This window comes from Astatotilapia calliptera, chromosome 5 (assembly GCF_964374335.1).
Source record: "Astatotilapia calliptera chromosome 5, fAstCal68.1, whole genome shotgun sequence".
Lineage (NCBI taxonomy): Eukaryota > Metazoa > Chordata > Actinopteri > Cichliformes > Cichlidae > Astatotilapia > Astatotilapia calliptera.
This window is the reverse complement of record NC_137426.1, coordinates 17,785,845-17,809,000: the sequence shown is the minus strand read 5'-3', so window position 1 is coordinate 17,809,000 and position 23,156 is coordinate 17,785,845. Positions and strand designations below refer to the sequence as shown.

At 40.4% G+C, this 23,156-nt stretch overlaps 3 protein-coding genes across 4 annotated transcripts in view; 2 read left to right on the top strand and 1 right to left on the bottom strand.

Moving 5' to 3' along the window:
• The first annotated feature begins 549 nt into the window (after window positions 1–549).
• On the top strand, window positions 550–7,762 carry mrto4 (MRT4 homolog, ribosome maturation factor). Its single transcript, XM_026167688.2, has 9 exons — window positions 550–763; window positions 968–1,088; window positions 1,342–1,400; window positions 1,508–1,611; window positions 5,096–5,177; window positions 5,266–5,333; window positions 5,417–5,568; window positions 7,091–7,167; window positions 7,257–7,762. Exons 2-9 carry the CDS (start codon window positions 1,061–1,063, stop codon window positions 7,404–7,406), a joined length of 720 nt encoding a protein of 239 aa, XP_026023473.1. The 5' UTR covers window positions 550–763; window positions 968–1,060; the 3' UTR covers window positions 7,407–7,762.
• A 3,204-nt stretch (window positions 7,763–10,966) lies between these two features.
• Window positions 10,967–14,587, bottom strand: akr7a3 (aldo-keto reductase family 7, member A3 (aflatoxin aldehyde reductase)). Its single transcript, XM_026167687.2, has 7 exons — window positions 14,100–14,587; window positions 13,334–13,521; window positions 13,093–13,197; window positions 12,721–12,817; window positions 12,225–12,324; window positions 11,987–12,116; window positions 10,967–11,347 (listed from the first exon to the last, which is right to left on the bottom strand). The coding sequence occupies exons 1-7, from the start codon at window positions 14,389–14,391 to the stop codon at window positions 11,186–11,188; spliced, it is 1,074 nt and encodes a 357-aa protein (XP_026023472.2). The 5' UTR covers window positions 14,392–14,587; the 3' UTR covers window positions 10,967–11,185.
• A 144-nt stretch (window positions 14,588–14,731) lies between these two features.
• The window catches only part of megf6b (multiple EGF-like-domains 6b), a 64,149-nt gene continuing 55,724 nt past the window's right edge, over window positions 14,732–23,156 (top strand). For both annotated transcript variants that reach the window (XM_026167678.2, XM_026167677.2), the window contains exons 1-3: window positions 14,732–16,387; window positions 18,172–18,306; window positions 19,213–19,322. In XM_026167678.2, the coding sequence (XP_026023463.2) occupies window positions 16,296–16,387; window positions 18,172–18,306; window positions 19,213–19,322 (337 nt within the window). In that variant the 5' untranslated portion in view covers window positions 14,732–16,295. The remainder of the gene's footprint in view (window positions 16,388–18,171; window positions 18,307–19,212; window positions 19,323–23,156) is intronic.

The following is a 23,156-nucleotide window of genomic DNA, read 5'->3' as shown; positions in this document are numbered from 1 at the left end:
TGTCTTCATCTACTAACCCCTAACCGGTATAGTGGCAGATGGTTGCCTCTCCTTGGTTGGTTCTCCTGCAGGTTTCTTCCTGTTCAAAGGGACCTTTTCCTCCCTGGGTTCACATATGATTGAGGGTGGCTCGATCCCTGGCTCCTCCAGTGCGTGTATAACATGTTATCAAGCACCATCACTGTGCCTAGTTTGATGCGAAATGTATTATTTAATCCATAGGCTGTTACAAGGTGTCAAACTCTGGCCCGCGGGCCAAATTACTATCAGAGCTGGCCTACTGGTATTATACAGCAAATATATATACTGTTTAGTATTAAGCTTTGCTTGTTCCATATTCAGTTTTTTAGCAAAATGTGTTTGAGTCCATAAGAAAAGATTCATTCTTATATCTGGAGGAATAAATATATTTCAATAAATATCAACGTTAGCCTGCGACTTTGTTCCAGTTTTGAATTTTGGCCCACTGTGTTTTTGAGTTTGACACCCCTGATTTAATCCATCCATCCTCTTCAGTTTATCCTTTTCAGGGTCGCGGGTAGGTGGGGGGGGCTGGTGTCTGGGTACACCCTGGACAGGTCACCAGTCTGTCGCTGGGCTAACACACGGACACAGACAACCATTCGCACCTAAAGGCAATTTATCGTTTCCAATTAACCTATACCCGCTAGCTGCATGTCTGGATTGCGGGAGGAATCCGGACTACCCGGAGAGAACCCAGGCAAACACGGGGAGGACATGCAAACGTACAGACACACTGATGGTGGGATTGAACTCAGGACCTTCTTGCTGTAAAGCAACAGTGCTTACCACCGTGCTGCCCATATCATTTAATCTTACTGTGTAATTTATTTCAATTCAGTGTTATTTATATAGCAGCAAATCACAATATCTTAAGGTGACAAAATTATAGAAGTCAAGCATTTATTGTTATTAATACATATATAACGCTTTTTTTTTATGTCAGGCAGTACACGGTCAGCCATGCTAAACAGAAACACTTGGGGTCCTTCCACTTCACGTGTGTGTGTCTGCTGCTGTGGCATCGTGAGGAGGAATCATGCCGAAATCAAAGAGAGATAAGAAGAGTGAGTAAAGCACAGTACATCTTTTTCAAGTGTAAAAGCATATGGGCGTCGGTGAAGTGTTTTAAGTGATGTTGTATTTGTAAAACTTCTTTTTCACTAGTGAAAGCTACCAAAAGTGAGCTAACTAAAGCTAGCGTTAGCTTAACTGCCTCAGCATGGTTGTACTCCTGGCTGCTCATTGATACATGCACGTGTATACGCAAACTGCTGGCTGACATTTGTTCATCGTGAGTTTTCGCATTTTTCTCCTCAGTTTCTTTAACGAAAACAGCCAAGAAGGGGCTGGAGTCAAAACAGAAGCTAATTCAGGAGGTGAGTATTTTCAGTGCTGCAGTCACCATCTTGTACGTGTTAAGTTCAGCTAGGCTAGGTCTGTTCCAAAACACCTGAAGTACCTAAACCTCATTTCTATTCTTTAGTTGCGGGAATGTGTGGACACCTACAGAAACCTGTTCATATTCTCGGTGGCTAATATGAGGAATAACAAGCTGAAAGACATCCGGACAGCGTGGAAACACAGCAGGTAATAATGACATCTCCAAAAGTTGATTCTGTTCATCTGGACGTAGCGTTTTCAGTGGGAGAAACGTTTCGTCACTCATCCAAGTGACTTCTTCAGTCTCAGCTGACTGCCGGTTTCCCCAGTCTTATAAACAGTACATTTGCATAATGACCGAAACCAGCCCACTGAAGGAACAATGGGGTGGGAGGTCAGTTCCTTCATCATGATTATGCAAATTCTCATGACCATTGATCAACAACTACTGATCAAAGCCCACTGATCAATAGCCATGAGTACCATTCACAGAGAGTTGGGGAATGGCTGCAATCACAGCATTGTACGATGGCGAAAGATATACCCCTAGGCCCCCTCCTCGATTCAGAGATGGTCTTTCCCTTTTCACTTCAGGTAATGACATCTTAGGGTTCTGATTTCAAGGCTCAGTCCTAGTACTGCACTAAGGTACAGTGGGGCAAAAAAGTATTTAGTCAGCCACCGATTGTGCAAGTTCCCCCACTTAAAATGATGACAGAGGTCAGTAATTTGCACCAGAGGTACACTTCAACTGTGAGAGACAGAATGTGAAAAAAAATCCATGAATCCACATGGTAGGATTTGTAAAGAATTTATTCGTAAATTACGGTGGAAAATAAGTATTTGGTCACCTCAAACAAGGAAAATCTCTGGCTCTCACAGACCTGTAACGTCTTCTGTAAGAAGCTTTTCTGTCCCCCACTCGTTACCTGTATGAATGGCACCTGTTTGAACCCATCATCTGTATAAAAGACACCTGTCCACAGCCTCAAACAGTCAGACTCCAAACTCCGCCATGGCCAAGACCAAAGAGCTTTCGAAGGACACCAGGAAAAGTATTGTAGACCTGCACCAGACTGGGAAGAGTGAATCTACAATAGGCAAGCAGCTTGGTGTGAAAAAATCAACTGTGGGAGCAATCATCAGAAAATGGAAGACATACAAGACCACTGATAATCTCCCTCGATCTGGGGCTCCACGCAAGATCTCATCCCGTGGGGTCAAAATGATCATGAGAACGGTGAGCAAAGATCCCAGAACCACACGGGGGGACCTGGTGAATGACCTGCAGAGAGCTGGGACCAAAGTAACAAAGGTCACCATCAGTAACACACTACAACGGCAGGGAATCAAATCCCGCAGTGCCAGACGTGTTCCGCTGCTGAAGCCAGTGCATGTCCAGGCCCGTCTGAAGTTTGCCAGAGAGCACATGGATGATACAGCAGAGGATTGGGAGAATGTCATGTGGTCAGATGAAACCAAAGTAGAACTTTTTGGTATAAACTCAACTCGTCGTGTTTGGAGGAAGAAGAATACTGAGTTGCATCCCAAGAACACCATACCTACTGTGAAGCATGGGGGTGGAAACATCATGCTATGGGGCTGTTTTTCTGCCAAGGGGACAGGACGACTGATCCGTGTTAAGGACAGAATGAATGGGGCCATGTATCGTGAGATTTTGAGCCAAAACCTCCTTCCATCAGTGAGAACTTTGAAGATGAAACGAGGCTGGGTCTTCCAACATGACAATGATCCAAAACACACCGCCCGGGCAACAAAGGAGTGGCTCCGTAAGAAGCATTTGAAAGTCCTGGAGTGGCCTAGCCAGTCTCCAGACCTCAACCCCATAGAAAATCTGTGGTGGGAGTTGAAAGTCCGTGTTGCTCGGCGACAGCCCCAAAACATCACTGCTCTCGAGAAGATCTGCATGGAGGAATGGGCCAAAATACCAGCTACTGTGTGTGCAAACCTGGTAAAGACCTATAGTAAACGTTTGACCTCTGTTATTGCCAACAAAGGTTATGTTACAAAGTATTGAGTTGTATTTTTGTTATTGACCAAATACTTATTTTCCACCCTGATTTACGAATAAATTCTTTACAAATCCTACCATGTGGATTCATGGATTTTTTTTTTTCACATTCTGTCTCTCACAGTTGAAGTGTACCTCTGGTGCAAATTACTGACCTCTGTCATCATTTTAAGTGGGGGAACTTGCACAATCGGTGGCTGACTAAATACTTTTTTGCCCCACTGTACGTGTGTGTGTATCAAGGATCGGGTTGCACTTGGTTTTCTCGGTGGCATTGCCACCTCTACTTATGTTGGAGCCCTTCGAGGAAGAAATTATTACATGGACAACCCCAATTTGTAAGATATTGGGATGCTGTGTAAAATATAGATATGACGTGTAAATCACCTAAACCCATATCCACAATAGAACTTAGAAAACGTATCAAATTTTTTGAACTGAAAAAAGGTAAAAATCTAGCTTAGTTTGAATTTGATAGCAGCAAAATATGGACGCCCTGTTTTCCAGACTAAAGAACTTGTTATCAGAACTTGGGTAAAAACCTGGATCAGTGTCTACATGTTTGGAAAGTACTCAGAGGTATATAAAGGTTTAAACATACTCCCATCCATCCATGTTTCAGCAAGAAAATGCTAATGCATATATTACAACAGCATGACTAATAAGTAGAACAGTCTGGGCGCTAAAGTAGACTGTCTAATATGTAGACCTATGACCAACTAAAAGCATTTGACATGAAAAATATGACAAAGAATGTGTTAATGTTAGATAGAAAACACTTAGAGACAGAAAACAGTGCATGTATGAACGTTTATTTGAATTATATATGTTGTATAAAGCACTTTGAATGCTCAAGAAGGAGTCCATTTACCATGAAATTTGCAAAATATTGCTTTAGGTTTTTCCTTGTCTTAATTTTATTTGAGTGCAGTAGTGCGAGCAGGTATATGGCAAGGTCATAGAAACTTTAAAAAATTCAGATTTTGTGGCCAATTTCCTCTAGATTGCATGTGTTCTTCTTTAGGTGTCAGTTTTCCACTGTCGTATAGTATGAGGCATCAGTTACAGTCTCTAACGACTACATTTTCCCCCTCATCTTAAGTTGCCTGTTAGTAGGCTTGATTATTTTAACAGAGCCAGTAAGTAGGATGCACTTCTGCAGTTACAGTCAAGTGGAGGTAAAATTACATCAAAGAGAAGAGGAGGAGAAATTGAATTAAAGGCATGAAACAGAGTTTTCTATAGGTTCGTCTTTTGTGTGTAGAAGAGATACTATTTTGGGGGTTTCTTGCTTATAACTCCTTTTTAAGTATGGAAATTAAAGTTTTTGGTAAAATAGTACAATTAATATACACGTTGACTATGGGATAAGGAACATTACTGAATGGGTACAATAGTGTGGATTTTTCTAGAAGAAAAGTAACCATATTATCTCATAGTTAAACATCTTGTCTATTGATTGTTATTGGTCAGCAATCAGCTTAAATATCAATCATTTTTTAAAAAGTCAGCATCATTATGATTTGTGTTTTGTTTTTTTTATGAATCCTATCTTGCAGCATGTTGATATGAACCAAAGTTCTCAAAAATGTTAAACAAGTATTTGGAAAGAGCCTATATTTATTCAACAGCGTAAATGATCTCATCTCTGTTCCACAGATTCTTCTTCGGCAAAAATAAAGTCATGATTATTGCTCTGGGGAAAAGAGATACAGATGAATACAAAGATAATTTGCACAAGGTAAGCAAGATCTCAGACAAACTTGAAAAGTTACTGCTGTGGTTTACTGCCGCCACTCAATATGTTTATTCCTTTTGATAATGTTCAGGTCGGCAAGCATCTGCGTGGAGAAGTGGGTGTACTATTCACAAATAAAACAAAGGAGGAAGTACAAGAGTAAGGCTTTGCTAAATTCATCTTTGTTGCTGTGATCCTCCAATGTCTTCATTGAATCACTAAGCGATGTTCTTTACCCACAGATATTTCAGTCATTTCAAAGAGGTGGATTATGCTCGCGCAGGAAACCAGGCTCAGATGGATGTGACGCTGGATGAGGGACCCCTTGAACAGTTTACTCACTCAATGGAACCCCAGTTGAGGCAATTAGGGCTTCCTACTGCTCTAAAGAAAGGTGAGATTAAAGGACTGTTCTCGTCACCCACTACAACACCGTGGCTCAATGGATTTTAACTTTTTAAAATTGGTATTAATTAATGGAGGTCTGTGACTTGACAAATCACAATCTGTATATAAAAGATGGTTGTAGCTTCCAGGACTGAAAAGTGTAATCAATGTGGAAGTGGCTTAAACTGACGTTCTTTATAATGATCAGCATGTGGCATCTGGTTAAAAAAAAAAAAGACTGTACAGAAGTCCAAGTAAATGCTTCCCTGTACTACAGAGCTGTTACTTGCCCTAACATTGGTAATTATGCTCAGAAGTCGCACGAAGGTGATTATCAGCTCAGTAAAGTCAGCCCAGAGTTTCCACCATCAATACCCAAAAAAGGCAATGTTTGCAGCATATGGTCACTCACAAACATGGACAGGTATTGTTACAGCAGACTGGCATACTTTACAAATAAAAAAAGTAAAATATGTTAGATCAAAAAAGGTTCAAAAGCTCTCGAGGAATATATCTGTGCGTTAAGTGGTGTGGTTAGCAAGATTGTAAAAGTGCGAAGTAAAATCTATTTATTTTCCCAGGAGGGGAAACGTGGCAAAGACCTATCAGTAAAACTGCCCTGTCATTAAACATGGCAAGCTCTGACTGTAATTACAGTTAAATTAAAGTGTTGCCTAAGTGTAAGTAGTTTTCCCCAGTGGTTTAGCTGCAACCCCAGTGGTTTGAAACAGGCTGTATGTGTGCATAAAACAAAATCGTACTTCAAACTAGTAAGTGGACTCATTTTTCTGAAGTCAATAAGTTCAAGGTTTAGGATATTGCTGTATTAACAATTGTAGAAAATGTCAAATTACTTGCCCGTATAAAATTGTTAGTAGAAAGCAGGAGAGAAAAAATGGATGAATAAAGTTGCTCCGAGGAATTTCTTTGGACCTTCATGGAAGGACAGACTTGATATTTGCATCTGTGCTATATTCTGGAGAAATGATTGGTCACTGGTTTTGTGTGTTGATCTCTTATCTTAAACATGATCTGCTACAAAGCAGGTTAGGGCTGATGTTACCATGGCGATATACCGTAGTAAGACGTGAACAACCTTTGTAATGTAAAAACTTGAAGTTGGCTTAATAAGCCCCAAATCGTTTTTCCGTAGTATAGGTGAGTTTATAGCCTCTGTCAAATGATGTTCAGCTTGTGAATAAGATGCATGTAAGGTGAAAAAGGACGATGAGACAGAACAGGGCAGACCAAACCTGTGACTGACAAGTGGCCATCGTGTGACGGTGCTGTGTCAGTCTTTTGTTTTAGTTCCACCCCTCACATCTTATTTCAATACTGAAAGATGGCAACAGCAGGTTGAGGCTTCACTATAAGTGGGAGATGTATTGTAGCTACAGTATATACAGTCTATGTAAGCAATATCAGGCTTCTGCTTCAAATCAGGTCCGAGTCGGTATTAGTGTGTTCACGAAATGTGTGAATTCACTGCTTTTAAATATAAAGCCAACTTCTTTTATCTTGTGCTACAGGAGTGGTAACACTGCTGAAGGACTATGAAGTTTGTAAAGAGGGGGACACGCTCACTCCAGAGCAGGCTCGTATTCTGGTGAGTTCTTGTTTTTTACTTGATTAAAAATGTTGACTGTCACACACTAAATGTATTTCTGTTGACTGAGGGTTGTTTTTTGTCCACAGAAACTCTTTGGTATTGAGATGGCAGAATTCAAGGTGCAGATCAAGTGTATGTGGAACTCAGAAACAGGCGAGTTTGAGAACTTCGCTGGTGAGGAAGAGTCTATGCAGGATGAGGAAGATGATAACGATGATGAAGATGATGCAGAATGAAACTTCTGCAAGGCGGGAGAATTTTTAAGAAAATTCCTGCTTTCAAAAGCAGACGGACATTTCATTTAGCTTTCATCCTGACAGCCAGTGCTGCAGTCTGTAGTCTCTCTGGTCTTTTTATACCTACAAAACATGAACTTCTGTCCTTCATCTTGAATTTTAGTTTTGGACAATGTGGACTGTATTCAGAGGATTAAATCGTTTGTGATGTCATTGTTCTCCAAGTTCCCTCAGCACAGTGAGGGACTGATATTGTGTGGAAGTCCCTTTCCTTTCAAACACCAATGTAAATCACTGTTCATGTTAAACCAACACTCATGAATAATATACACGTTTTGTTGATGTGACAAATTTAATCCAGATTCTTCAGAAAGTTATTTTTCCACAAAAGAGTATTAATGGGGTTTTCTTTTTGTATAGACATGACAATGAAGTGCTCTTTGATTAAAAATGGAAAAGGTGTACTGATCTATTCCAAGGACAGAAAATGTACACTTCAGGGGAGAATTCAAAAAACCTAATTAAGTGTAATTAGGGAAAAAAAATTCTGTAAAATTAAATGACCAAGAAGGTTCTCATCTGAAGTAGTCTGGACAGTCGTGGGCTATGAGATTCCGACACTGCTATGGCAAGGGTTTCATGAGATTATAGCTCGTAGTAAGGTTATGAGCAGCTGTAGCTATTTAATATAAATACTCAAAACAGGAATTGCACAGCTGGAGTCTGTTAATTTATTAAGAGATGTATATGTGGAGGATTTGTTACAATTTAAAAATAGGAACAAAATCTTGGTCATTACAGAATATGTAGTTTACGTGCAGCATCTCCTATTCACTTGGTATTTTGTGGTATTTTCTTTCTAAAAGAATCCATTTCAAATATTACAAACCTGCAGACAATAAGAAAAACACTCGTGTTTTGTTCTACCTCCAGTAAGGGCATTTCCACTGCACTAAAACATAATTACAGTTATTAAAAACTAGTTAAAATCTTTCAGTGGAAAAACAAAGGCTGTGTAACTACTGACTCTTGGGATAGTTTTCAGAAAATAAGAGACTTCATTTCAGGCTTACTGGTACATCACAGTGTTTCAGTGGTAACTCATAGTTCTTCATTTTCAGGTTTCCAATAGTAGCAATTTGAAATGAAATTATTATTATTTTAACCGTATGGCTAATCTTTACCTGGTGAATACATAAATTACCATGAGCATAACATTTTTTGTCACTGCAACTGTCCATGTGGGTACCTTAAGCTGAGAGTGATGATGCATCCAGCGCATAGCAGCAGAAGTCAGTGAGGGTTTCTCTGACCCGTACGCTGTTTCCAAAGTATCTTCCACAGAGCAGGAGCACAATCACGGTTATGGTTAGCAAAAACAACATAAAACAATTTGTTGGTACAGATCTTCACCTGTCTCTGTATGCTGCAGCCCAGCTGTTACCAAAGAATCGTCCTGCAGGCTGGGAGCCATCTTTATCTTCATAGTGATACTTCCCTGTCAGAAGGCCACCTGGCAGAGGACTAATGTCAGAACTCAGTACAGTATGTACGTAATGCTGTCACTCACCCAGGGCACATTTTAGCTCACAGGTAACGTTAACAAGGCAAAAAAAAACAACGAAACAACAAAAACCACTAACTAAAGCAACTACATACCTTCATCTGTGCCTTTGTTATTATATGTGCAGGAACGCTGATGTGGTGAAATTAACAGGTGACAGACAAACAGTAACATTTTTTGGACACTAATATTAGCACCAGCTGTGAGAGATCAAATCATTTTGATATCCCACATTCCTTACAGTTGGGGAAAAAGTGTTTCTTACTTTCACTTTGCACTCTGCAGCACATGTGAGTTGTGTGATAATAACGTGTGTCACTAAGACTAAACAGGAAATATTGCATATACATACAGAGCACCGTAGATCTGCATTCTTCCCCATACTAATTTGAATAGTTAGCTATACTATGAGCTTATTGCAGTTTTACTTATTGCTGATGATTTCCACTGAAAAACAATGTTATGGAATATAACACATTTTTTTACAGCCTGACTATTAAATACTGTACCAATTCTAACCTCATAGCAAGACTTAACTATATGCAACTTAACCAACAAAATGATTTTAAGGAATGATGTCTTTGGTGAAGTCAGTCTTCCAACACCGGCCACATGTTACTGATTAGATCAAAAGGAATGTTGGGGTAACCAAAGGCAGCGTTTCAATGAACCAAAGAATCTGAACTACACTGTGGTTTTGTTGTGTATTACACCAAGTAATGTCTCCCTTAATTTTGGTCTATTTCTCTGCATGTGTGCGGGCTGTGACTGTTCGTGTTCAGATATGCACACAAAGTGCATATAAGTAATAGTAGTAGATTTGTATTGGTCAAGGCAACTACCAAAGACCTCCCATGGATAGACGTAAGACCATTTAGACTTTTTATGATTTATTGACTGAGTGGCTCTCCAAACATGTAAGTAGAGGAAGTCACCATCACTGAGGTAAGAGGGCTTCAGTTTGCAGTGGAAGCAAAAACTCCTTTTGGAAAACTGGAAAACATTTTCAGAACATACAAAAGTCACTCAGGTTGAAGATCAAACCTCACATTCTGCCTCTACACTCCACATGCCTGAGTATTGTGAATGGAAAACATAAACCCATCGTAATTAGATGATATTAGCCTGAAACTAAAAGATATCGGAAACAAGAAGGATGGAGTCAAACTGGAACAATATGAAAAGGCAACCAAACGTTTGCTGTTCTGTGCTGTATATTTGTATAGCACAGAACAGCTGAGACAATGGGCTGCAATACTGTGCAAGGGATGGATATTAGAAACCACTGTCACATAATCCCAGTTTCCCACATATGTATTATTTTAAACAGCTGTTGTACTTCACTGGCTGATCACTGTGAAAGAAACAGTTGCTGATATAGTTAGGAATGCATTTCATGTCACACAGAGCCACATGGCACCAATATATTCATTAAAATTACACAGAGAGCACAAACAATCAAAGACCACCAAAGACCATGATGAGAGTGCACAGCAGCTAAATGATCTGAACTAATGAAATACCAATATCTGATGAGCCAAATAATTAGTAGTGACTGATACTGTTGACTGATATTGGTCTATCTGCAGTGGGTGATATTCACCTGTTGCTTCACATTGATTTTGCACTGACTAAATGTTCAAATATTGGGTGATAAAGAGCTAAAATGCTTTAAAATAGGCTACTAATTTCTTTCAAATATAGTTTTGTTTCCCTGGCTCAATAGTGGGAATAATAACTAGAAGAAAAATACAAGAACCTATGCAGGATGTGGAAGATGGTGATATAGACGGGGATGACAATGTAGAATGAAACTTTTGCAGTTCAGGACGATTTAAAAACTTTTGCCAGACATTAAATTTTGGCCATTTTATCGTAACAGCCAGCGCTGCAGTCTGTAGTCTCTCTGGTCTTTTTATCCCTTTCTTTTCAAACACCTACATCACTGTTCATGCTAAACCAGCACTGATGAATAATACACATGTATGGGAAAATGTTTTTTGATTTGACAAAATTTAATGCAAATTCTTGAAGAAGTTATTTTTCCATGAAACACTATTAATTTATTTTACATTAACAATGATGTGTTCTTTGATAAAAATACAAAGAAGGAAAAATGTACATTTCAGGGGAGAATTCAAAAACCCTAATTAGGTGTAATTAGGAGAAACATTTTTCTGCAAAATTACATATAAAGTGATGATCAAGAAGGTTCTCATCGGAAGTAGTTTGGACACTCGTGGGCTACGAGATTCCAGGCTTCTTTGAAGGCGTCGACCACTCTCTCATCCAGAGGACCCTCTTCCGCAGCGGCCATGTTTTGCTGAAGCTGCTCCATGCTCGACATGCCAATAATGACTCCATCTCCAAGATCACCCTGGAGACATGAGTTGGAGAAAATTACTCAAAACAGGAATTACACAGCTGGACGTCTGTAGATGTCTTGAGATTTGTATTTGTGGAGGATTTGTTACATTTATTTAAAAAAAAAAAAAAAAGGAAGAAGAAGAAGAAGAAAATCTGGGTGAGTAGAGAATTTGGCATTTTTTTGACAATACATGTTAATTTAATCACTTTTGGGGTACTTCTTTTCTAAAAGAATCCCTTTCATATATTACAAACCTGTAGACAACATGAAAAACATTGCTGTGCTTTGTTCTACCTCTGGTTTTGCATATGGTGAAAGTTTGGGGGCATTTTCACTGCACTTAACATAATTAAAGGAAATAAAAAATAGATCTTAAAATCTTTCAGTGAAAAACCTCAAAGGCTGTGTAACTACTGACTGTTGGGATAGCACTGAAAAAAATCAAAGGCTTCATTTCCGGCTTACTGGTACACCACAAAGCACAGTGTTTCAGTGGTAACTCACAGTTCTTAATTTTCAGGTTTTCAATACTAGCAATTTGAAATGTTCTGTTTATTACTAAGGGTAGGGCTAATCTTTTTACTCAGTGAATACATAAATTACCATGAGCATAACATTTTTTGTCACTGCAGCTGTCCATGTGGGTACCTTAAGCTGAGAGTGATGATACATCCAGCGCATAGCAGCAGAAATCAGCGAGGGTTTCTCTGACCCGTACGCTGTTTCCAAAGCCTGCAGAACCACCTCTATGGCCTGGAAATGACTTTTCTTCCAGTATCTTCCACAGAGCAGGAGCACAATCACGGTTATGGTTAACAAAAATCTCATTCAACAACATAAAACAATTTGTTGGTACATATTTCAACAGCAGTCAGCTGATGTTCACCTGTCTCTGTATGCTGCAGCCCAGCTGTTACCAAAGAATCGTCCTGCAGGCTGGGAGCCATCTTTATCTTCATAGTGATACTTCCCTGTCAGAAGGCCACCTGGCAGAGGACTAATGTCAGAACTCAGTACAGTATGTACTTAATGCTGTCACTCACCCAGGGCACATTTTAGCTCACAGGTAACATTAACAAAGCAAACCCCCCCCCCCCCCCCCCCCCAAAAAAAAAAACCACTAACTAAAGCAACTACTAACTATTCAGCATCAGGTTATTGTGTGCTAGCAAAAAGGGATCACCAAAGTGAATAAAATCCATCTCCAGGGGGACATGAATGCATGTATGGAACATATTTTAATATAATATATTCATTTTGGGATAACTCGAGGATAGCTTTTATCCCTCCACATTAAGTGACATCTTTTTCACAATCACAAGTGCTTTCTTTTGAATAAAACTTTTTAAAATGGAACTGCAAGGTGTACCATGAAAGACTACCTGCCAGAGGATTGTATGCATAGAATCGCATTCCATAGTATCTCAGACATGGCAGCAACTCTGTTTCCACCTGTCTTGTTGTGGCATTGTACATTCCCTGTGAAAGATTGGAAGAATCTGAATTAGAAACAGGTGAAAAACAAGTAACAGTATAGCAGACATATAAATGTTCAGTCTACAACACCTAATGAAAGATTAAATCTTCAGTGATTTGCTGAACAAAAACCACAGAGATGAAGAAGTGTGAAAGTTTACTCTCATTCAACACAAGATGGCTAGTATGGCCCTCCTGTAATCAGTAGTCTGATTATTATAGGATGAGGCTACTGAATTTAGATAAAAGTTGAATATCCTTAGAACAGGATATATTACCTGATAAACAGTGGGAACTATCCAGTTGTTGTGCCTGCAGATGCATACTATTTCAGCCACTTCCCAGGATACATAGTTTGAAAGGCCGAGCTCCTTGAATTTTCCCTGGGGAGTTGATACTTTCCATTTAGTATTAAAACATCTCAGGACTACAGATGGACAATAAAGTTATTTTTTTCCTGTGTGTTATGTTAAAGCAAGTTATTTAGCTATATGTTTATATATTCCCTGGTCTGCTAACCTCTTTGTGGAGGTCATTGCAGGCTCTGAGAGTATCCTCGATAGGGTTTTGGTGGTCAGGGGCATGGAGGTAGAAAAGGTCCACACAGTCTGTCCGCAACCTCTGAAGGGAGGTTTCCAGCTGGGAGCGCACGCTCTCTGGCTTCAGCGTCTTTCCATCCCAGGGATTGGCCTTGGTAGCTATGCTTACTGTGAATGAGTGAGAAGTAGTCAGGTTAACACAGCACTGCTCCTTCAGTGTCTGAGACAGACTGACACTGAAAGCTAGCCAGGCTCTTATTGCAGCACTTAAACTTTGGATTCATTATTGCTAGAATGTTTCAGTGACATCAAAGCTGTATGGCCTTCATTTAAAAAACAAAACAAAACCAAAACACACACACAAAAACAAAACTTTAACGAGACCAAGAATGAGGTCACACCAAAGTATTTCAATTTGATATACAAGTCAAGGCTATGGACCTTGACTAAGCAGCTCCAAAACCTTCATTTTAGTTTTGAGACAATCAGAAGTGGTTTTAAAAAAACACTTTTTAAAAACGTGTTTTAATGGCTTCATTAAAACATATGTTTTAATGTTGCACAATATGTTGCACAACATATGTTTGATGTTGTGCAGCACCCTGGTCGATGTTTGTTGTATGCTTTATAAACAAACTTGGTTACCCACAATTCAAGGTGGGGAAACCAACAGGCACGCTGGTTGGTTACCCGGTTGTTGTTAGCACGCTAGGAACATGCAGCATTACTGTGTGCTTATAAAATACCTGTTTTGGGGAGATTCATGCCTCCAATGATGGTCTCTGACTTCCCATCGACGTACATGAAGGCTGTGTCCACCTGGTTGTGTCCTCTGTCCAGGAAAGCCTTCACCATTTCCAGGCTCTGCTCGGCGTCTGCTCGCCCCCCGAAGCCCATAGTTCCCAGTAAGGACACCGGCTTTTTAGCTGGAGACGACATGTTTCTGCGAGCCACACACTTCGGCAAATGTACAAGCACGTCTTTGATAGCCTTACTTTGTCGGAGTGTGCACAGAGGTCGTGTTATTACCCAGAGCATGCTACTATAGCACTGCGATCAGGCGACAGAGGGCAAAGGTCGTATGTTAAGGGAGCGTCGTAAAGTTCCTTAAACCGTTTAAAGCGGAGAGTGCTGTTCAGATGATCAATTAGTACAGCTTTTATTAGGCCGCTTTTCTTGGCTGTAGTTCAGGCAGTGCAAAGTTCGCCTTTTCTAACTACTTCCTGTTGTTGTTTTTTTGGTTAATATTAACAGGACTTGTCATACTGTGTAAGTTTTAACTTAGACCACAAGGTGTCAGCAAATTACCGTCCATTCTTTTGTGTCAATCAGATAAGCTGATATAAACAGTCAGATAAAATGAGATATAATGAGTGTAGTTTTTGGTTTTTCGGTGCATCTTCATATATATATTTGTTTTCCAAATGTGCCACTTCAGGACTGGCTTAACCCACATCTTGGCCTAGGACTCTGACATACTCAAATTTACCCAGACTATTTCCCCAGTCTCAAAAGAAACTGCAATTACTGAAACACCACTTGCTGTGGTGTAATTAGATAAACGCACATTAGGATATGCAAGACGTGCACAGTGTCTCCAGATCGCATTAGTTGCCGTCTTCAGTATTTTAGTAACAAGTCATATCACCAGACAAATATTTGTCTGGCTTTCGTGCCTATAAGGATCTCAGGACCAGGGTCTATTCTGTTCTCTGTGACTTTTAATGGAAAAACAACATTTAAATCAAATCTTTGCATCTGCGCAATTTGTTTATTTTAGATATCGGCGTTTTCTTCACGGTCAACAACAGATATATCCTGGACAAGTTACGTCCCTGAAATAAACATAAGCAGAGTCATTTAATATTAGATTTGTTTTGGTTGTTGGAAAGGAAGAATGAGAACCCGTCCCAGTTTTGACAGACTTCATAGATGAGCTCTGCCTAATTCAAACAGCATGTTTTTATATAGCTTGTAGCCCCAGAGGCTGCACGTACCATCTCTGACCCCGGACTTTTTCGGGTCATGAACACATACATGCTATAAAAGCTTTGTTTAGAAAGCAGCAGGCCTGGCTGCTGACCCTTTGACCGCCCCATCAGCTGTTTGCCCTGCAGTGTGACCGCTAGCTGCTTCCCTTACCTCAACAACCTTCAACATCCTCTACTCGTGATGGTAGGCTATGTGACTTCGTTTTCAGGCACGTCCGTGGCTGTAATGAACGCGCATCTTATGTCGTGCAAATGCGCTCCTGCTCGCTCAATCTGCAAATATTATACGTATAATAAAACCATTTTCTGTGCACGTGGGTAATGTGATCATTTTGTCTTTAAGGCATTTAACCACCTATCATCATAACACATTAACGCACACATCACAACTCCCGTGGAGACATGGTGACACTGTCCAGAGAAAGTTTGAAAGTTGTCAGTCATGAGAGAGAAAAGCTGTTACTATGATCGCACTGTGCCGGTGGCTGCAGGGTGTCTTGCAGGGGCTGCTGACGCTTTGAATAATAGATGGCTCCCTGTGAGCCCCCTCATACCCAGCCCAAATCCCTGCCAACATTACCAAGTCAATAGAGGGAGGCAATAGAGGGAGGCAGAATGCGCTCTGCCTACACGAGGTTTTTTTTTCTTTTGCGCGTCAGTCCAACATCTGCAGCGACCTGTTGTAGGTGCGCAGGAATTTTCTGAGTCGGATAGCGGCTGCGACGGAGACGCTACACGCGTGGGATGGCTGTGTCAGTTTTGGACTGTGTTGGGCATTTTCACGAGGAAGATCTTTTAAGCGCATGTTAGGTTTCTTCAAGTTGACACGTTGGGAGTTTTTTTTTTTTGTTTTAGATTTTTTTCTCTTTTTTTAAGTCCTGGGTAGTGATGGGATACACTCATGAATGACTTTACAGTTTTGAAACTGTAGAGTGACCTAAACAGAGGAAAATGGACAGTGTTATTTTTTCCCTTGTCATCGTATTTATTATAGAGGCGCACGCATTCCGTTACGGCTTTGCCAATAACCTCCAGCCTTTTATGTAAGTAAAGTTTTGTCACATCCTTATATATTTATTTAATCACAGGTATGCATTTAGGGTGGCGCTCACTGTATCCAGCTGCAGGTACTTTTTTACAGACTCACATTTCCTTTGAACTTCGACATAACTGCCGGTTCACCTGCACATCCATAAATCTGTGACTCAACCAGAGGTAGAAAGCAGAGGCTTAGGAAGTTCTTCTTCTTTTTATTATTATCATCATTATTATTATTTAAAGTGATGAAATTGTGAAATTCTGGCACAATAACAATATTTGGTAGCATTTTCTAATAATGTTAAACTATTAAGCATTAGTAAGGTTAGTATGGTATTAGCCAATGCTTAATTCATCATTTATATATCATTACTCCTCTTTAGTATACTATTTATAAATACAGATATGTTTATCCATCTGTTACTATAACACCATGTACAGCTATCGCTGCTACTAAATCACTGCTAGTGATAATCATAGTCATTGTTATAAAAATATGTCTATGTTTATAAATAGCATACTAAGGGGAGCAATGCTATATGAATGATAAATTAAAAAAAATTGCTAACACCTTATTAATACTTAAATAATGGTCAACAGTGTAACATTATTATAAAGTGCAGCACAATGTTATTTGTATGTTATGTTATTTATTACTCCCACTAGTGATCCAGGGAAATGAAACTATATCATAAAGAAATATCAGGCTATTTCTTTTAGCTATTTATCACTGACATTTATTCAGTGCACACTCAGTGTGAAGCAATAGATAAATATCACCTACTGTTCTGTAAATATAAGCTAATTTGCACACAGACCAATCCGTTAACAGTGTCAGCCACTACTGATTATTTGGCTCATCATGTATCGGTGCTTTATCAATCCAATAAATTTTGCTGCCGTGCACTTTCATCACGGTCTTTAGTGGTTTGCAGGAATGCTGCCAGTGTATTTTATATGAATGCACTGACTCCATGTGGCTCTGTGTGGCATGCAAAGCATTCCTAACTCTGTCCATGACTGTTTCTTTCACAGTGATGAGCCAGTGAAGTATAACTGCTATTTTAAACCCTAAAATAATAATAATTGTGTGACAGTGGTTTCTGTGCTGCTCCCTGCCACTAACAATAAGGTCTTTCACATTAAATTATGTGTACAGCTGAAGGTGATAGTGATCACTGTTATTTATGAGACGAGCAGCTGGATGTTGTCTTAGGATTCCCGCTGATCTCCATGTGCTGAGGCTTTCTTTCTATCCTTGGAGAGTTATGGAAAAAGTAAACGTATCAAAGATCGTTTTGGACTTTATTTTAAGAAGGCCTGTGAGGTGCAGTGAATGGTGCAGTTAACTTAAACTTAAGTTAAGTGTTTCAAGGCTTATTTTACCTGTGCTGAGATCTGTTTTGTGTTCTTTCTTTCTTTCTGTCTTGGAGTGATGCTGCTGCGTAAACACTTTAACAGTTCCACTGAATATCGAGTTTAAGTCAGAGCAGGTTTACTTTGTAGCTCATCATCCTGAAAGGTGATGCACGAGGAATTCCCCTTAAGTCTTTAGAAATACCAATAACTGGTCATCACACACCTTAGCACAGGTAATGCCCTCACAGGACTTGCATTGTTGACAACTAGAAAACGCCTCAAGCAAGTTTTTTTCTTTTTCCCGCCTGTCTTTGCTGCAACATCTCTTTAAGTGCTCATAAATTGCTCTGCTGTCGTCTGTACATCTGTGAAAACACTGCTCAACATCTTGTCATGTTAAGTATTTTTTTACCAATCTTTTTTTTTCCAGGCCCAATGTGTGTGCGGAGAAGGAGGTGACGCTGGTCGCCCAAAGGCAGCCATGTGTGCAGGCCTTCACACGCATGGTTAAAGTTTGGAAGCAAGGCTGTGTGGGGCAGTCGTGGTGCATGGGCTATGAGAGAAGGTAAGTAAGACTTGTTATTTCTCATCTGTCTGCTCCCCCCTTTCTGTACTCAAAGCCTCTGATTCTCCTCTTCTGTGAGCACTCCTGACCTCACCTGCAGGGGATGTAGTGCTTTGCTGATTAAGCTCTGGCTAGAGCAAAGCATTAATTACTTGTTTTGAAGTAGTCTCTGTGACTCATGCAACCGAAAGAATTTATCGGAGAGGCCAGGATTCTTCGTTTAAACTCCATTTCCAAACATGAGATCCACCTTCCACTTCCCTCTTCATCTCTCTCACCCCTGTTCTGTAATCACAGCTTTTCAACCTGTTATAGAGTTAAGTGCAAGGTGTAGCCCCACATCAGCAACTATTTAACATACGGACGTCTTGGCAGCAAACATTCCTTTAAAAGAGAGACCCAATCCTAACATTTTCGTCCTTCTCTGGGAGTCTTCTGCTGTGTTGCTCACGCTTGCTTTCCCCACATTAGCTGCTGGGTTACAAATTCAAAGGCTGCTTTAAAGGCCGCTAAGCCCACAATTACCCGCTGTAAACAAAACGTTTTCACAATGCATAATAACTGTGGAGCAATGACAAGGGTCCCAAAGTAAAGGGAGAGGCACTGTTCTCTGAAGTACAGTCTGCCGTTCTCACACTTTAAAACAGCGCCTTGAAGCGGATTTGTGCTGAACATTATAAGACATGATACTTCAAAGGCCCTGAGCTGTTTGATCAGTGTGCCACGCGAAAAAAATTAAAGATTACCCTCATAAATATTTGGCGAGATACTCCTGTTCGTTTGTACACGCACAAAGCAGCGCTCTGCTGTTGTGTAATGACATGTTAGTTTTAGTATCGCTCGTGGCTGCAATTCAGACTGAATGTGATTGAACGTTTTTTAACATGAAGTTTGTCGTGTTAACAGGACAGCCTACTACACTGCATACAGACAAGTGTACAAACAGGATTACCAGACTGTGTGCAAGTGTTGCCCTGGATGGTCCCAACTAAACGGAGAGGCGGGCTGTCTTTATCGTAAGTGCCATCAGTTTTTCTATCCTTTATGAGGTTTGTTTTTTTCTTTCCATTGACTTTGACCTTCTTGTGTGAAACAGCGTCTGCAGACAGGCAGGTAGAAGAGACAATATCTCTTTTCTGACTAAGCAGGAAGAAGGGAGCTTTAAACATCGCCTAACCACTCGCCCAGACTTCTCAATCAAAAGGGTTCAAGGAAAGGTCAAAAAGGTCTAGAGGTTCTTTGCCCACCCACTTTTGAGCAGATGTTATCGGTCAGTGTCATGGACTTGTGTCACTGCAGTACTCCAGCTAGGTTCAAATGTGGATACTGGGACTTCCATTGTAGTGGTTGCACTCGGCAAAAGACATTTACAGTCTCAATGAGGACATGGCTCTACAGTGCTACTTTAGTTTATGATAGATAGCCTGTCTGGCTGTCCACTCTTTCTCAGCTGGATATTTACTACAGCCTAGTTAAGCTCCACCTGGTCGAGCTGTGACCCTACATTTAATTCTTGGCTCACATCCACAGAGCTGTTGTTGTAGACATCACCTCTTTTCTCAATTAGATGTGTGACATGGTAGTGCAGGTCAAAAGCACCTGCGACCTGTCGCATTTAAGGCCTCCCGAAGATTAGAGAGACCACCTTCTGATTTGCACAAGAAGAACAAAGAAAACAAATGAATGTTCCCACCACCAAATCCATGTATGGAAAAGTAGTTCCTCTGGTCATATTGAGACTGCCAACAGCTCATCTCCTCCTGGTTAAGCTTAGCTTCACACCACTGGGACCAAGCAGTCTCCTTTGATGGGATTTTACAGCCAGTGATCCAGATCGCATAGCCTGCATACCACACAGAGACCCTTGGTAAAGCCTTCCTGTAAACAGTTAGTCCCCGTCAGGTAGACTGACAAGAAAGTTCCCACTTTCCTGTCATCCTTCCCCACCTGGAACTGAACCACGTTCTTAATGCCCAGCCCCTTACACCCACAGCACAGGCAGATTACTCTGTGGGATAGTCGTCTGATGGGAAGTGAATGGGACTGGGAGTTGGAGAAGATATCCTGGATGTTCCTTTCATCAGTGCCTTATTATGGTCTCTATGTCCTTTTCAAAGAGCCTCTTTGTTTCCAGGGAGAATGTTGCATTATTAAATTATATTAGGAGGCATTGCACAGTCGCTCCTAAATGAGCCTGGTTTGTTTTAAAACAATCCAAACGAAATGTCTTAAAGAGACATTCCTCATGACTGCAAAGTGTCTCCCCTCACTTAAGTTAGACAGGGAGGGGGTTGTTTCTCTGTTTCGCGTGACAATGGTCGGTCTCTTCAACATGAGGGAGGGCTTTTATCTCGGTAACCAAAGACGAGGCAGCACTTTGAGATGGGACAAACTAATCACCCTATTCTCTGAGCCATTGAACTGGGATAAAAGGAAGCTCAGGCCACAATCCTCCCACTCCTGCACACTTTGCTATGTGCTATCTGTACTGTACCTCAGTCAGCACAATGCAATCTGTGTGTCTGTTTTCAACAGCACCTCCGACATCCAAAAGGGAAAATCTGCTTTGCGAAATGTACAGCTTTAGCAAATCCTCTGAAAACCCCAAATGAGTGGAAGATGGGAATGCTTTGAGTTCAGATAGTGATTTACTGCCTGCTGCTTTTGAGGGTTTTTAAAAAAAATGTCCTTTGTTGTCTGTCTTTTCTCTGTGTGTGTTCCCCAATAAAAATCAACCAGTCAGTCGTTGTAAGGTAATTATGCTACTGACCTCACTTTATTGTCAGACAGTTAAGGGTCTGGTTCTGTGTGTAAGTCGAGTCCCCCTCTTGGCTTTTCATTAAAATTCACCTGTGTTTATTGTGTCCCATTTCTATCCATCCCCTGCACAGTTTTGCAGCCCATGGTCTCAGCTGTTCTGCGCTCCAGCATTCTTCACTTAACATAATTACATATTTGGAGAACGAGTATACCACAGCACAGAAAACGTTTGATTGCTTTTACGTTTTGTTCTTCCAGTTTGACTCCCTCCCTCTTGTTTTCCATATCTTTTAGTTTCAGGCTATTATCATCTAATTATGATGGGTTTATGTATTTTCCATTCACATAATAGCATTGATTCATAGTTCTTGTGCAGTTTGCAAATACCTGAGATTTGGCATTTTTGCTTTCCAAGTCTCTCCAAGGTCTGGTGTTTTCAACTATTATGGCACAAAGAATGCTCACAGGAGAGAGTCAAACTGAAAGACTAAACCTTTTTTAAAGCCACTCTTTTCACTTTATGCCCCTCTCTCTGAGATCTTAGAGCCCCCTGTCTATTTTTTTCTTAATGCATTTCATGGCTGTTCTCTACCAAAAGTCAGACAGGTGGCTTGTGGAGGCAGAACGTGCTGTTTGATCTGCAATGTTTAATAATAAAGGTACAGATTATTGTGCCTGGCTGACGTCTGTATGTTCTGAAAAGGCTCCAGTTTTCCAAATGAGTATTTGGTTCTACTGTGAACTGAAGCCCTCTTAACTCAGCGATGGTGACTTCCTCTACTTACGTGTTTGGAGAGCCACTCAGTCAGTAAATTAAACTGCTCCACAAGTAGCTACACGAGGGTTGAGGATGGACAGGGTTATCCAGCAGTGGAAACGAGCAGCTATGTTGACTGACGGCAACAAGCAGGCTTTGTGAAAGGGGCTGAGGAGCAGGGACAATGGCTTCTCCAGTTTGTCGTCCTCGTTAACTGCTGAATAGGAACTGGCCTCTTTTGTGGCCACACTGGCCAAAGTATCAACAAGTGAAAAAAACTCAGTGGCCAGAAAAAGTCAAAATGGTCTTCTGTCTACCCATGGGTGGTCTTTTTTGTTGGTCGGTGGAACTACTTTTTGGTTATCTGAACACGAACAGTCACAGACCCGCACACATGCAGAGAAATAGACCAAAATTAAGGGAGACATTACTTGGTGTAATACACAACAAAACCACAGTGTAGTTCAGATTCTTTGGTTCATTGAAACGCTGCCTTTGGTTACCCCAACATTCCTTTTGATCTAATCAGTAACATGTGGTCGGTGTTGGAAGACTGACTTCACCAAAGACATCATTCCTTAAAATCATTTTGTTGGTTAAGTTGCATATAGTTAAGTCTTGCTATGAGGTTAGAATTGGTACAGTATTTAATAGTCAGGCTGTAAAAAAATGTGTTATATTCCATAACATTGTTTTTCAGTGGAAATCATCAGCAATAAGTAAAACTGCAATAAGCTCATAGTATAGCTAACTATTCAAATTAGTATGGGGAAGAATGCAGATCTACGGTGCTCTGTATGTATATGCAATATTTCCTGTTTAGTCTTAGTGACACACATGTTATTATCACACAACTCACATGTGCTGCACAGTGCAAAGTGAAAGTAAGTTTGAGTTGGCCAAATACTTCCCATTATGGGGATCTTTTTACCCTGAATGGGACTGAATGACACTCTCCTCTACGTACCAGTAAATACGAACACTAAACATTATGTCTGTCTATGTGTTTTACTGTCACACAGCTGATTACTGCATTTTTATTGTTTATTGTCAAACTGACCTGGTATCCAGCTCAAATGGGCATTATGATTCACCACGGCTGATTCTATTCTTGCTCACTATTGTGTCTTACGAGAAAAAGTGGGATGGTGCTCCCAAACAAAGCAAGAGAGAGCAGAATTGCATGATGCTGCACAGATTGCCTTCTGACTTCTCTTCCTTGACTAAATTTAAACACAGTACTTACAATGTAGTAGTAATAATAATAATAAATGATATTTAAAGTTTTTCAAAGAAACCTGTTAGAGAATATCTGGCATAGCCCTGTTTTTCA

Excerpts from the sequence above, each read along its gene's own strand:
- mrto4 (XM_026167688.2), top strand. The coding sequence starts at position 1,061 with ATGCCGAAATCAAAGAGAGATAAGAAGA. Across the intron at positions 1,401-1,507 it reads AACAGAAGCTAATTCAGGAG|TTGCGGGAATGTGTGGACAC; the intron begins GTGAGTATTTTC and ends TCTATTCTTTAG. Across the intron at positions 1,612-5,095 it reads ACAGCGTGGAAACACAGCAG|ATTCTTCTTCGGCAAAAATA; the intron begins GTAATAATGACA and ends TCTGTTCCACAG.
- akr7a3 (XM_026167687.2), bottom strand. The coding sequence starts at position 14,391 with ATGCTCTGGGTAATAACACGACCTCTGTGCACACTCCGACAAAGTAAG. Across the intron at positions 12,117-12,224 it reads GCTGCAGCATACAGAGACAG|ATACTGGAAGAAAAGTCATT; the intron begins GTGAACATCAGC and ends GCTCTGTGGAAG. Across the intron at positions 11,348-11,986 it reads ATCATCACTCTCAGCTTAAG|GGTGATCTTGGAGATGGAGT; the intron begins GTACCCACATGG and ends TCATGTCTCCAG.